The sequence below is a fragment of the Cygnus olor genome, chromosome 3 (genome assembly GCF_009769625.2).
Source record: "Cygnus olor isolate bCygOlo1 chromosome 3, bCygOlo1.pri.v2, whole genome shotgun sequence".
Classification (NCBI taxonomy): Eukaryota; Metazoa; Chordata; class Aves; order Anseriformes; family Anatidae; genus Cygnus; species Cygnus olor.
The window spans coordinates 55,770,249-55,786,060 of record NC_049171.1 but is presented as its reverse complement, the minus strand read 5'-3'; the positions used below and the strand labels follow the sequence as shown (position 1 = coordinate 55,786,060).

General features: G+C 37.4%; 1 protein-coding gene across 1 annotated transcript in view; it reads right to left on the bottom strand.

The window, feature by feature from the left end:
- NKAIN2 (sodium/potassium transporting ATPase interacting 2) overlaps positions 1-15,812 on the bottom strand; it is a 505,527-nt gene that overhangs the window by 254,584 nt on the left and 235,131 nt on the right. The window contains 1 exon segment of the mRNA XM_040551252.1: positions 1,832-1,912. Coding sequence (XP_040407186.1) covers positions 1,832-1,912 — 81 coding nt within the window.

Genomic DNA, 15,812 nt, shown 5'->3' with positions numbered 1-15,812 from the left:
AGAAGAGTCAACCTGTACCCATTTCTTAAATCCATTTTTAGGTACTTTTCCTTCTCTTCCTCTCTTCAGTAATGCTGTGGTCTCAAAACCAGCTGAAGAGGAAGAAATGCACTCTAATGGATGTTTCAAAGCAGAGAATAATCACTGAAATAAATGTTACCCCTATAGATCAAATAAAGAGTTTAACTGCAGCCAAATATAAGCCTGGACCATATGGCTGTCTGGGAAACACTCTAGATCACACAGTCTTAGTCTTCAGAAAAAAAATTAATTCCAGGTGGAGGTATTGTCATTTGGCCTATCTTTATTCCAAGTAGCACTTACCAATGTTCTTAAACTGATTTTACACCCACTAAAATGCAGTGATCAAACAGCTGTTTCTACTTTCTCTTTTCCTTCCCATCCCTTTTCACTTCCCCAGACATGATAACATTTACAAGTTAAGCAATGCAGATGGCTGAAATGAGCAGATGGGAAGAGAATGGACTGGGTTGAGCATAACTGTACAACAGGTGCTGGGTTTGTTGCAAACATCAGTTCACTTAACACAGAAAGCATTTTAACCCAATAAAATATACTGCGTGCAGGTTCTTATTTGCTATGTTTTTGCCAAGATCTTAACGAGACTGGTCTTCTCTGAAGGTATAAAACCAAAAAAAGTGTAACATTGTTTTACCTGCAGAACGTTATTTTACACCTCAGGAAATGAAATTCTTATCCTTTTGAAGTCTTCATCTTTTGAAGAAACATACAACATGGGGATGAAAGATCCCAGTCTCTAGTAATTTTTGCACTTTGGGTGTGATTCGATAGAAAATACAGGTAAGGAAGTATCTTTGCCTCATTTATTCTTCCTATAATTGTGTCTAACTCTCTGCATCATGGCATTTCAGTAACTCACAAAGGACCAGAGAATTACATGTGTAATTTACAGTTAGGCTAAACACTCTTTAATCAGGAAAGGTAATTAAATATGAGTTGAGAGGAGAATGTGATCTCTTTCACAAGTGGGATTCTCCTTGATGGTCAGTTCACACCATTCTGAGTATAACTCAGCATGGAATGGAATGTTTAGACTCAGGCTAAGTTTGTTACAAATTATTTCATTCAAGTTACCACTGCTAATCTTTTATACCACCATTTTCCAGCCCTCTGGGAACACCTTAGAAAGCAGCAGTTTTGATTTGAGATGTTGGTTTGAGCTCATTACCAAATACCACTTTACATATTATCACTTATGGTATCAATAAAACCCTATATGTCTTTTTTCCCTGTAGATTTTTACTGTATATAAATCTTCAGTCATAAGATTCCTACTGGAATAACAAAGTTAAAAAACATTACTGTAGCCAAATAGCAATTTATTCTGACACCTCATTTTACATTTTAATTTAATGAAAGATACTTTGTTTTACAGTTATTATGCTGTGGTGGAAGCACCCTGGAAGGAATCCAGTGAAATAACAGCAAGCTGAATGGTACCAAAAATATATGTAAATATATTATTTACCCTTGAGGTGGTAACCTTTTGGTATTTGTGAAATCAGTAATTAGTGTCTCCCATCCAGGTGAAATTTGTATTACAGAATTACTGAGAAGGGAAAAAAATGAGACAATTTTCCTTTAAAAGGTATGTCATCGTTGTGGGCACCAGAAGGTGCCTGTAACTGTCTAGAACTAAAGATTCTAACATATTCAGAATACTCTAAATTTTGATCATACTACCCTCATGCTAACAACACCAAGACGATGAGTAAAGCAGAAAACAGCATTTAAACAGGAGCATGTTAACACAATGCTGATGGCTTAAATGTATCTGATGGTAACTTACCTTTGAAAGGTCCCCAGCCTCCAAGTAGAAGCAGATAACAAACACATTCCATGTAACCCAAAGGATCAGCCAGACAGCATACTGTAGAGGAGGAAGAGAAAAAGCGCATTAATAATTTTACAATCAGCTGAATTTAACTCTGTTAGACTATTAGTTCAATCCAAGTCAAAACCAGACTATAAATATGGTGCATACGAATAAAATGCTGCAGAATAAAAGAGAATCAAGAATAAGCACTTCCGTTTTACAGTCACAATCTAGTATGAACTAATGAACCCTTGGTCACAAAAGAAAATCTGTATCTGAGAAAACAGTCTCAAATTTGAATGTCAGTTCTATCACCTAATCCAGATCTCTTATTGTTGTTTAAATGGAAAATATTGCAATATTAAGACAGACACATAATATGAATGATACGTGAGAAGTACAGAGCCATTATTATCAAGAATATATCTATATGCTTTGGTAAATTCTGTGGTATTCTAAAAAATACGGAGTGATTTCCCTAGGCCATGACAGCTAACTATATCAATATATTTTGTGGCATTCCAAACCATGGTTCTAAATTGTTAATCACCCTCAGGACCAGACTGTGTTTTAGATTACCATTAATTTTTTTTTTTAAACTACATTGTATAGTATAAGTATTCATTCTTAAGCAATATTTGTTCACTGGTGGTTGCTGAACTTATTCACATATTTAAGTAATGGAATAAATGTTTTTTCTCCTTCCATCCACTACTTTGCTTTTTTGTTTGTTTGTATTTGTAAGGTCTTATAAGCTAGGACTGAAAACTACATTTCCCTGCTGTAATGCTGGAGGACCTCAAGTAATAAAGTTTGGCCTGCTATTGCTACTATTGCCTAATGTTTGTTTGAGACAAACAATTTTTTTGTCAAATTACTTGACAAATTACTCCATCTAATAAACCTTAGAATCTATAACTTTTTCTAATGACTATCATTGCTGTCCTCTAGCTGTTCATGATTCAATTCTGTATCTTTGCTAATTTCATTCTATTCATGGCACTGCATACGTATGAAATACAACTATAATATGAAATGTACTATTCCCTACCTGTTATAGCCAAGGACTATTTCCTCATTTTATATCAGCAACCCATTTCTTTCGGGTATTTACAGGCTTATTCCTATTGTTTGGTTGTCTTTTCTCCAAAATGAACTAGTTAAATTTTGTTAAGCTACTGTTCCAAATTGTGTTTAACATTGTTGGCAATTTTCTGCACTCCCCTATATTACATCACCATCTGAATAAGCAGACAACACTTTAGAATTTATCAAACCATTTTTGTCATGAATGAAAATCTCATTCTCTAAATTCTGCAACAACCTATATGGGATTCTTCTTGCATTTCTCTTAGAAGTGCTGTTTTGCATCAGATTGTCTATCATTCAACATAGCATTTTCCATTTAATTTCCTACATACTGGGAAAAAGATACAATTTTGTCCTTTCTCAGGCGATCAAAAGTGAGATCTAACAAATAAAAAACTTTGGCTTGTTCCAGTGTCTTATGTCTTATAGATAACCAAGTAATTGCTGACCAGCCTAATCTTAGGTAGAACAAGTATAGATTTTATATAATTATAATAAATATTGTTTTGATCTAATGTAATCTAGCATAGTTTTAAAGGTTCAAATTGCTTTACAAAGAAGTTAAGTATTTTAAACCATACAGCTAACATATACTTTATGGGGCAGCTCTTTCTTGTCCACAGCTTTGGTCACAAATAATAGATTTATTTAGGTCAGGAGAGACCCTAAGGACATCATGTGGTCCAAATCTCTGCTCAAAACACAGACAGCATAGATCAAGTTGTACAGGGGCTTGTTCAGTGGAGGTCTGAATATCTCCAGGGATGAAGACTTCACAGCACTTTTAGTCTTAAAAAGTAGGCTATTAATGGACTTTGAAACATAGAAACTTAATTCAGATTCGTCGTCTTAACACATCTTTATTTTTATTTTTTTAAACCCAACTCTTAGGAATTAAGCATACTGAACATTTCATTTTCTTGGGGCTTGCCCACTGTACACCTGACTTTGCATTTAACATGGAGTGTCATAATTACCAGAACATGAGAAAAAACAAACATTAATTCAGATTCAATAACATTAAATCAGCTTTTTCCTAACATTTTAGCATTTTTAACTGGCTTTTTTTTTTTTGCCAGTTACTTTAATACCTTAAAGTCATATACAAGTTCACATACACTTTGAAGGAGTTAGTACAAGTATGCCCTTCTTACATGAAGATAATTGTGTTTCTTAAAGTGAAAATTCTAAATATTGCATGTAGGCTGGTTTCCCAAAGAAATGAGACTTAAAAACTAACATTCCATGTTCACGTCTGTTCCCCTGAAATAACTTTTGAGCTCCTGAACAATTTTATGCAAACTCAAAAAAAGGCTAAAAGTCTCTTTTTTTTTTTTACTTATTTTTTTTCCCCCAATCAAAAGTTTCAGGAAAAGAAGTCTAGAGAATAGAGAGAAACTCTATTAAGGTACTCATACAGAGAAAGTCTTACAAGATTTTATCATTCAACAAAAAGGGGTAAAAACATGGGAGAGAGCCACTGGAAAGGTTCATTAGATCATAGCACAACCTGCCACATTTCACGTAAGCAACAACTGATTAAAAACTCCCTATGCACAGCACACCCAGCAGAAAACTCCAACAGACTTTGGAGCTGCCTGTGCTGGCAGACAGTCTTACGTTTACATGAAGAAATGAAACTTCTTTTTCTTGTTGTATAGCCTATCACACACACAAAAGAAAGAGAGACAAATTTATCTTTTAGATATACTGTTTTAACAAGCATTGGCTATTATTGGACTACAGACAAGATTTAAAAATAACTTTTAAAAGTATTTTTTAAACTGCTTCTTTTTGGAATGATATATTAAGTGTTTGCTGCCTGAATTCTGCGGATAAACACTGAGTATAATTATCTTGAAATACAAGGATGCTTCTGCTTCCCACTGCTTCTTATTTCAGATGCTTCAGATCTAGCCTCTCTTATCTCTGGATCACATGCAGTCACAAGTGTCTCTTGTTGTCAATGTGCTTCAGCAAATTGTTGCTGAAATTCAGCTCTGAAGGTCTGTGACAATGAACAAATCCCTCTGGTACTCTCTATTATATGTATCTAATTAGAAACACATTTTATAAGAGTTCTTCAAAGGGCTATAGCTGTATTTCTTTTTTTTTTCCTCATATGGGGGAGTTCAAGACAGTTGTGTTATCTGACAGAAGCCACCACAATGTTACAGTAGTCACATACCAACAAGACAAAACCTTGATGAACACAGTTGACCAAGCGAGAGATACTGACAGAAGGCATAGCAATGACAACAATGTTTATTACTTTTATGAAAATCCACACTGGAAAGGGGTATAGCTTGCAGGCTAAGACTGAAGATTTAAATGTTTACTTTTTTTCAAAGTTGTAGCCAATCAGTGAAAGTTACTTCTTTTCATAAAATAAATTACATAAAGAAAGATCTCATGTGGTAGAATATGCTTGTCATTCTTTAAGTAAAAAGAAATTTATAACCCTCTACAAAGGATAAGAACTATCTACTTTATGATTTATTTATACTATGTAGTCATAAGTTTGCAAATTTGCTATTTGAAAACCATCACAAAAATACAGGATGCTTTTTTTTGTGGGGGGGGGGGGGTGGGGGGGGGCGCGGCAATGGAGAACTGTAGTAATAAAATAATTGTGACAGTACTAAGAATGCATACATCCCTCTTCACACTTCATTTAAAGTTGGCTAAGTTGCATTATCTCCAGTTTACTAAAAGGGAAAGTGAAGGTAAAAATGAAGGTCAAATAAATTGACTAAATTTCACAGTCCAATAGGAAAAATGATGGCAAGGCACAAGAACTGAAGGTCCAGGTGTCCCACTACTGCACCCGATACACAGAATCACACAGAGCTGACAACTGATTTTACACAGAATCACACAGAATCATCTAGGTTGGAAGAGACCTCCAAGATCACCTAGTCCAACCTCTGACCTAATACTAACAAGTCCTCCACTAAACCATATCACTAAGCTCTAACTCTAAAGGTCTTTTAAAGACCTTCAGGGATGGTGACTCAACCACTTCCCTGGGCAGTCCATTCCAATGCCTAACAACCCTTTCAGTAAAGAAATTCTTCCTAATATCCAACCTAAACCTCCCCTGGTGTAACTTTAGCCCATTCCCCCTCATCCTGTCACCAGGCACATGGGAGAATAGACAAACCCCCACCTCGCTACAGCCTTCTTTAAGGTACCTATAGAGAGTGATAAGGTTGCCCCTGAGCCTCCTCTTCTCCAGAAGAAACAACCCCAGTTCCCTCAGCCACTCCTCGAAAGGCTTGTTCTCCAGACCCCTCACCAGCTTCGTTGCCCTTCTCTGGGCTCACTCAAGCACCTCGATGTCCTTCTTGTAGCGAGGGGCCCAAAACTGAACACATTACTCAAGCTGCGGTCTCACCAGAGCCAAGTACAGGGGGACAGTCACTTCCCTAGTCCTGCTGGCCACACTGTTTCTTATACAAGCTAGGATGCTGTTGGCCTTCTTAGCCACCTGATCACACTGCTGGCTCACATTCAGCCAACTACCATCCAATACTCCCAGGTCCTTCTCTACCAGGCAGCTTTCCAACCACTCCTCTCCCAGCCTGTAACAGTGCTTGGAGTAAAATAAGTTTTTTATTTTCTTTCTACAAGAAACAAAGAGATCTTACCTGTGATGGACACACAAACCGTACAGCTCCTTGCAGAGGACTCAAGCATAGAGACCAGAGCCAGGAACACCCTCAGGTCCACAAATGCTAACAGGACATGAACGCACAGCAGCCCTGACAGAGGTAATCACAGACTTATCCTTCACAGACAAAAGAGGTGACCCTGCTCAGTCTCTTGGTAATACTGCACCTACGTGGTCAAGCCCTTTGCGGTGTATACTGAAGCTCTTTGTGAATCCTCTGGAGAGTTACACAAACAGCTTGATATATTTAGAAATTGAAATATAACCCAAAACCAGAAGCGTACCCTACCACATCCCAAAAACAAGTCAGCCAGCAACCTCTGCTAAATATCCCCCTATTAAGGGAATTCCAAACGCTTAAGATCTAGAAGGCTACAAGGTCTAAAGACTCTACAGCCAGCAAAACAGCAGAAAAAAGCTCCAGAACTATAAGAAACTGTCCCTAACCCTGAAAAAGACTACACCTTATGTTCATACTTCTGCTGTTTTCAGACACTCACTGGCACAGGGAACTTGGATGATACATTTCCCCTAAACCCTACTCCATCACTTTAACACCAAGGTTATAACTTTGGTAATATTTGACACACAGGTGAATACATAAGGTCACGTTCATAGTAAGCCCCATAATTCTGCAAAAGTTATAAGAGACCTAGAACCACAAAGCAAACACACAAAGTAACATCATCATCCTCTCCATAAGCATGCTCTAAAATTTACTCACCTGAAGAAGAGCTGCACATAGTAAAGGCACCTACTACTATATAGCTTGCTTTACTCTAAAAGATCCTACTAATTCTTACCTCAAAAAGATATGCTTACCTCTCTCAACTTGGAAACACATCAGCCCATGTACTCCGACCCACCTAAAGAACCCTGCAACTAGCTGAAAGAAAAACAAAACACTTAGCCCCAAACAACAGCTCAAGCAGAAAGAGCTCTCTAACAGGACACCTGAAGCTTATATACCATTAGGCTCACCTGACACCCAACCAATCAGCTGGGAAAGGGGCGGGTCAAAGCAAAAAAAGTAGAAATCAAGGAGGATGAGCAGCAGCTATGTTGTTTTTGTTTATCTGGTTTAGCTCAATAGCATGCAAAACACAGCACAGAGAACTGAGCTGTTTCTAGAAGCAACAATTTCTGTGCTTTTGCTTCAGCTTTGAATATTGAAAGGACAATATGACCAAGTAAGTAACTGAAACTATTTCAACTGGAATTAGCTCAAACCTTTCTTCTCGCTTTCTTTATAATCATGATGGATGAAGACATCTCTATATTAATTCTCTTAAATTTATAGCTGCTGTTAGTAACATTAACCATAATTTCCTTTTGAATCTGAACAGTCTTGTATGGTAGTAAAAGGATTGCTTAACGTTGGCTGCCGATATTTTTCCTTTGGTGGCCCTTAGGTTCATTGTTTATCGTTTTTAGAGAGCTTTCATGTAGATAAAGACTGGGCAAGGTTATGACTGGTCTGAATGAAGTTAAGTGCTATGAAAACTGGGAAAAATTACTGGGAAGACTTACTGAGAAAGTTTAATACCAGCAAGCCAATGCAAGTGGTAAAAATTGTTTTAAGTACGTTCACTTCCAGTGGGATTTGTGGAATAATGGGAAAGATATAGGGATAAGAATATGAAACTTCCCTTAACATGGAGAATGTTGCTTTTCCCAGCTGTGTAAAATGGTATCAGCATAAACTTCTCACTTCCCCTTGGCCTTTTTGATTTTTAATCAGGTTGTGATACAAACCTGGTTACCAGAACTCACATCTAATACTTTGACTGAAAGAGAAATACGTCATGCACTTACCATTCATAGATAGTAAGCAACTCTGATAGCTATCAGCATTTGAAATTTAAACATCCTTTTTGCAGTACTTTTACGTGACATTTCTCTTGCTCCCAAATTACTTTAGGATATGTGAGTCAATTTCAATCACATTTCACTGAAGTATACAGTGGTTCCAGATCTAGAGGATGTTACTTTGTGCAATTCAAAGGCAGCAGTAAACAGAATCGTTATTGTGATTAGTGATTTGCTAGTTATTTTCTTTTTACAAATGTACACAATTTTAATTTTAGACTCTTCTAAAGCTGAAAATATTATGCCCAAGACCCTTTTGTTCTCCATTCAGAAAAACAACAACAAAACCCTAACTGCATTTCTAAAATGAAATTACACTTACCATAGGAATTAAAAATTTGATTGTTTATGTTACCTAGGCAACACTACTTGAGTAGTTCAAAGATTGACCTGAGCCCAGCATGTCTGGAAAGGAGTATCTCTTTCCAATAAAATAGTGACAACTGTGCACAGTTATCATTATCTTTGCTTCTGAATTTATTCTCTCTTAATTTCCCCTGGCTAGGAAGATACATCACTTAGAAATACAATTTCAAACTTATCTTTTTCCCATAAAATCTGATAACAAGTGCAATTCAGAATTGTTGTTAACCAACAGACCCTGTAAACTTATTGATAACATTCTGTTAATCTTTGAGGTGCTCTGCTTATCTCTGAAAGGGCCTCCTGAAACAGAAAAATCTGGTAGAGGTAGCTGTTCCTGTAAAGCAAAACCCTTGGTTTTGTTGCTGCAACCTTCTGTGGTACTGCCTGTTTGAAACTCTTCAGAACCAATCAGCAAAAGTTCTGCCTCTCTTGTTTCTACTTTGCTGAAACTAGTAAAAAACAAACAAACAAAAAAACCCCTCACCTAGGCTCCCTTGGGAGATGCCTATCTGAGGTGTCAACCACAGAAGTCAGGGTGACCTTATGTGGCCACTTAGTAGGCACCTTTCTCTAATTTAATCTGCACTGCGTTTTGCTGTTTCTTTCACATTGCCTGAGTCTTTACCTTGAGAACTGATGTAGCAGATGAGGGTGTGGGCAGCCCCAGCTGCGGGCAGGAGCCAGTCATCAGTGAGATGCTTCCAGTGCAGAGCAGTCTCAGAAACCGCTGCCAGACTCCAGAGCAAATTCAGGAGCAAAATTCATGCCCAGGAGAGATTTAGTTTTTTTAGTTTTTTAGTGCTTTAAGCAGAACCACTGTTTTCAGCAACCAAACACAAAGAGCAACCATGCTCTGCTTTTAATAATCCAGATGAAAGTCTTCCCTGCCCAGCAGTTACATACAGGCCTCAATGAGAGAGAGCTCAGGGCCAGAACCAGTAGCCTTGACAACAAATAATAATGTTCCTGGCAGCAGAGGGCTTTGTGCAACCAGTCCAACTTCAATATCATTCGCTTTCTTGAATGTACCAGGAAGCTTTTGCAGAATGACATAATCATCTGGATTTTTTCATTGCTTGTTGGTTGTCACAGCGTGCAGCTTGCACTAACTTTGCTTGACTGAATTCTTCATGTCATTACAACTTAGATCATTCCTTTATTTTATTATATTTTTAATCGTGGCTATAGTGTCAGAGCACTTTCCATCTTCAGGACTTTCTGTTGCTAAGCAAATGCGAATTGATTTAGTAGGAACCCTTTCTGAGTCATGGGATTTTTCTAGCTCAAATTACAATGACAGTCCAGTTTGTCTCCTTATGTTTATCAGGAGACATTTTAACCCTTCAGCATTGCTAGGTTTTGGCTTTTTACCCTTTCATCAGTCACAAATGAATATGTATTTTCACCTTCCCTTTGCTCCCTGAGGTGAAATAATAATAATAATAAAAATAACCTCTGATACTTTACTTCATTTACATTATGGTTTAACAATTAGTGTCCTCTGCCAAAACTAACTGAAAGCTGCTGAACTGTCCAGGTACATCAGAACTGGTCACTACCAAAAGAAAATTACTGTTGGACTGGCTTTTTATTCTTGAGCAATCACTGCTTGCAGGTACAGAGCAAGTGCTGCTTAAAATTTCTTCCTTTAGGCTTCTGTACATCCACTGGCTATGTTTAAACTTTCAAGATCCTCGGACTCAGTTACAAGCCCTGATTTTATATAGGAATGTATAAACTCTATTTTCACCTTGATGTGTATGGGAAGGATTCATAAGCATAAAAGGCAAGAAGAAAGCTGAGGCATGTTCTGGTCCGGTTACAAACGGATGAAGGGACAGCCCAGGGCCCAGCACAGTGCTGTGACATGCACTCACCCCTCAGTCTACCAACAGCCAGGGAGCTATAGCTTGTGTGGCACTCACTGGCTTTCCTTTATCTTCCACCTTCTTCTGATTTGTTTTCATTTTCTTGCATGCCAGAAATGTAGAATGCATAGAAGAGATTCACTTTTTCTGAAGACATAGTTCCAACTCCTACTGCATGCTGGATTTCTACAGAGCACATGGATGTGCCAGTGGTATCCATCTGCCCACATTTAGATGTCTGCAATGCAGATGTCCTCCTCTGAGCAGTGTCTAGATTCCCATTACAGTCAGTTGAGAGGAAAGGCACTTCCAGGGCTCAGTTCATTTCTCAGTGTCTGACACAGATTACTCCACCCCTGCTGTCTGGAAAGCTAAACTCCTCCAAGGCAAAATTCCCAATGTCACAGAGCCCATTAAAAATCTTGGACCTGTGACATCAAAAATGAGATGGTAACACAGTGTGCTATGCAGATATGTACTCATTTTTTTTTTTCCACATAAACAAAAGAACAAAACAATTTAAATGTCAACAGTGTGAAATGTCCACAAGGGACAACTGAAGATATATTCTGAGAACCACTGCCTCTTGTATCCTAAGCATACTCCATTGATGCTCCATTACTGCTTAAACTTGATTAATTCATCTGATCATTTTTTTGTTTCTTGGATTCAAAGCTCTTCAGGTTTTAGTGGAAAAGCTTGAAAGAAACATTAATATGGCAACTGCTTTTGGGTACTGCATTGCTTTTGTTTGTTTTTCAGCTTCTGTTTCAGCATCCAACTGTAAAGTCTTAAACCACAGCCCTACATGCAAAATGCAAAACCTCCACTCAAAGACTCCATGAAAAACTTAACAGAAGTATCAGCCCATTCACGCAGCCATCATAAGATACACAACATTGTCTCAGTGCAGTCACTCTGTTCTTGATAAATAACATTTACTTTTCATATTATGCTCTAGGGTTGAATGGCCTAAACTTAAAAATAACTGCATAGAAATGCATTACTTACAGTTTAGTATTGTTCAATCAATTAACTATGTCAGTCTAGGGTTTTACAAACACTCTTGTGGGTGGGTGGGGAGGGGGATGGTGTTGGTTCTTCTGAATCCATATGTTAAAGCTCATGGTCCTTTTAAACAAAGTTCATTTTATGCACTGAAGAAAGTAAGGTAAGGCAGAAATTTTAACAGGACATGTTTATTTTATCTCTTTGCCTTAGAGATTTAATTGGTTTGGCTTCACTCATTCAATTCCTATATTTCTTTTGATTATATCTTTTTGTGAAACATACCAGCAGGAAGCAACTTCAAATATCTGTATACTCAATTTACTGCAACAGTGTACATATCCACCCAGTTGCATACACATATGTGTATATAATCACAGATGAACAGATATTTTTCCTCTTATTTGACTCTCCTTTTTTTATATTTTGTTAGCGTTCTTTCTTTTATTTACTTGTGGTAGAGATTATGAAGTCTCTCAAAATATAAATGACTACTTAAATGCAAGTAAGAGGAGAATAATATACAGATAATTATCACTTAAATAGAGCTCCAATTGGTTGCTTTAAATCATAATTTTAGTAATATCTCTGTTTTTCAAGACATCGTTTGCGCTGGTCAGACAATAGTGTACCTTAAAACAATGCTGTTTTGATCCTCTTCCATCTCTTTACTTCAATTCCAACAAGAATATGCCAGGATCTACCTCAAGAGCTCTTAGTACTAGAAATCAATGCTATACGAGTTCTAAAACCCTGAAATCCTGGCTTTGAAATAGTATAAAACATTAACCTACCCCTAGTGTCCTAGTTTATTTTTTTGGTCAGTTCTTACCAGCTATTAAATTCATGTTATAGTTGAATAGGAAAAAAGAAAGAAATCAAAATTATGTGGTTTTGGAGCTTGTTTGGTTGCCCAGTGTGAGGACTGAATTACTGTGACAGAATTTTACCAAATTCTGATTTCTGGTCCATTCATAAGAGCCTAAATATTTGAAGCCCCAGACTTTTGCAGTTTGTACATAGTGATCAGTGTAGAAATTGCTTCCACCAGAATTCAGGCTGTCTATGGATATTTTTTATTATTAAATCTTAGGGGAAAACTGCAGGAAATGTTGCTGTAAAGTTTCATTGCAACTTCTAGCACCACAGAGCATTCTACCAATGAAAAAGAAACATGAACAACATCACTGACTACCATAAACAGGCACTGCTTTAGCCAAGGCTTCACCTGAGAGTGACTATGAAACAAATTCTCTGAAAATACAAACAAACAAAAAACACCATCACAGCTTTAGCACCTAAAAGTAATAGGCGGAAAACAATTTTGTATGTACAACTCTGCCTCAGTTGCTGAGAAACCTTTTGAAAAATTGCTCAAGAATAGATTGTGTAATTGTTTTTCTTCAGAGTATATACATAATCCCTTCAAGCAAGAAATGTTGGTGCTTCCTCCCTGCTGCTGTCCAGTCTGGTCACCACCATGTTGCTGAGAGGCTCTGCTGATGGTACTGGTTCTTGAGAGCAACCCAACAAGCTTCAATGATTGACCACCTGCTCTGTGGGGTAGCAGTGCTTCTCCACTCTGTGTCTTGCCTACCTTGTAATATGGCAGCATTTCACCCATTGTAAACCAGCCTCACCAGCTGAGGACCACTTCTCTACATCTTTTTTATCTCAGACAGTCCTCAAAAGGAAGCCACCTATTCTGCTGTGCGACCATACCTCTGTGGGAACATTGTCTGCCACTCCTGCTTGAACTGGCCAATGTACATCCATGGTAAGGCAAGGTGTTTTACCCAGATAAAGTAAACATGAGAAATATATTCTTGCTGTAATCTAATGAGAAGGGCTTCTCATTGGAAAGGTGGGAGTCTTGGATACTGGTCCCTTCAATTTTCTTCAGACATCAACATATTGGTGGAGCTACAAGTAAATTGAGTGTTTCCTTTGTGTCTCTAGCCTGTTCAGAAACACCCAAAAAAAAAGAAAAATCATGATGATAATTCAGTCAATGAAGTTTGTTTTAATGGAGTTTTTAACAGCCGTGCACATTTAAATTCCTTATTAAAAATACAAATCAGTACACTCAGAATTCTTTCAGTGTTTGGTTTTAACAGAATGCAAAAAAAATAAAATCAATAGATACTGCTGCTAGGAAAAGGATTCTACTGACATTTGTCGAGATTCTTTTATTGATGCCTCAGTATTGGAGTGCCAACTGCAACTATTTATAAAGGGAATCCATCTCCCTCAGTGAATACGTCAAAATTCTTGCTAAAACTAAGCAATGTACAACAAGATCTTTTTTTTTTTCTTGATAAAATCAGAGGCTTGTACTCAGCTTCACAGGCTTTTTTTTTTTTTCCTTCCTTCCTTCCTTTGACTTAACACCTTAACAGTCAAAGCCAAGGGGAGCCTGGCCACCGCATTTACAAAGCTTTTAATTTAGTCATTGGTGTTCATATTTCAAGGGAGATTGAGACTAAAGGTGTATTTGTCAAAGGAAAAAATAAGGTGCATTCTTATTTCTCTCTGAACTGTTTTCTAAAGTATACATTTAGAAAAACTCCTAAGATACTCCAAAATTCTGGGAAAAAAAAAAAATCGGGAGCTGGCTGAGATCCTAGGAGAGTTTGTTTCACAGCTGGGGAAAGGAGCACACAGACTTCAAAGTCACTGGCTGACAGCTCTGTTTTGGGAGGTTGTCTGTTTCAAAAGCACTACTCAATTGCGAAGATCACTTCCCATTCTTTGGAGGAAAAAAGCATACAGTCATTGGCTCTGCAAGCTGTTCAGTTTTAAAGGGACCCCAGCTAGCAGAACTGTTGAGAACCAACCATCCTATGGAGACTGAATTTTGTTCCCTATTTTAGGAGGCTAAGACATCTGGAGTGGATGGAGCCAGATTCTGGAGACACAAAAGCTAGCTTTCAGAAACTGTATGGTGAAAACAGGGTTAGATGCAACTTCTTCATGTATGGAGTGCATATATACTGTGGTTGTCACTGTGCCACATGACTGTGACAGTCTCACTGAGCCATGCTAATGAGACACAGGGAAGGGAGGAGAGGAAGACAAGGATGACGCTTTCCTTGTTTCCTTCTGATACACCTGATTGGCAAAGTTGCCTGTTTTGGCAAGATGAGGGTGTTTTAATTCAGTATGGATTTTTTTTGATTCTTTTTAGATCGTGATTGTATTCAGTGAGACAAAAAAACAATCGGAAGTTATAACTAAAATAAAAGTAAATACTCAAACATCACTCGTTCTTATAGTGCATAAAATGTAAAATGGTCTTCATTGTCTAATTTCTTCATGGCGTCTAAAAACATTTTATTCCACAATGAAACCAGATTACATATATTCAAAAGAAGCAGTATTCTAAAATTATTTTCTTCTTCAATCAATATTTGACTTTACCTGAATGTACTGGAACACATTACACTCAATTTTTTTTAGCCTGTCTTAAGGAGACTTCCCCTCACCTTCAACTTGCACAAAACAAACAGAAAACAACAACAACAAAACAATAAAAATATTGAATGTAATAGGTTCTTCCAGTTTTGAGAATAAACTGGTGATGCAATCAAGTAATTCTGTGATGTAGCCCTGTTAATATATGGCCAAATTCTGTTTCTCTAAATGTAGATACAAAGATTAGCATAATGTTCCTTATTCTTGGCTTCAGGTCTCTTTCATCCATGACGTAGACTCCAAGTCCTTTTTTCCTGGTAAAATAATGGTAGCAATATTTCTGTGACTGTAGCGGGTTTTCTTTCCCTGAAAGTACCTGTTACTTCTTTCTACTGCCTATCTCAAATACCCTAAGCAATGTTTTCTCTCTCCTTCCTCTGTAACTCCAGTTTGCATCTCAGTTTTAGGTGAGATCATGTGCCTATGTTGGACTGGAAAAGGTTATCTTTACTATTCCTTTGCTGTTAACCTTCTTGTCTCAAGTACTTTCTAGATCAGATGTTCTCAAAAGGTTATTTATAATTTAAAACTAAAACAGGAGAGATTTTCAAATATGATCCAGGAGCAAGGCTGGCATCTCTGTAACTACAGATGCAAAAAACTCAGG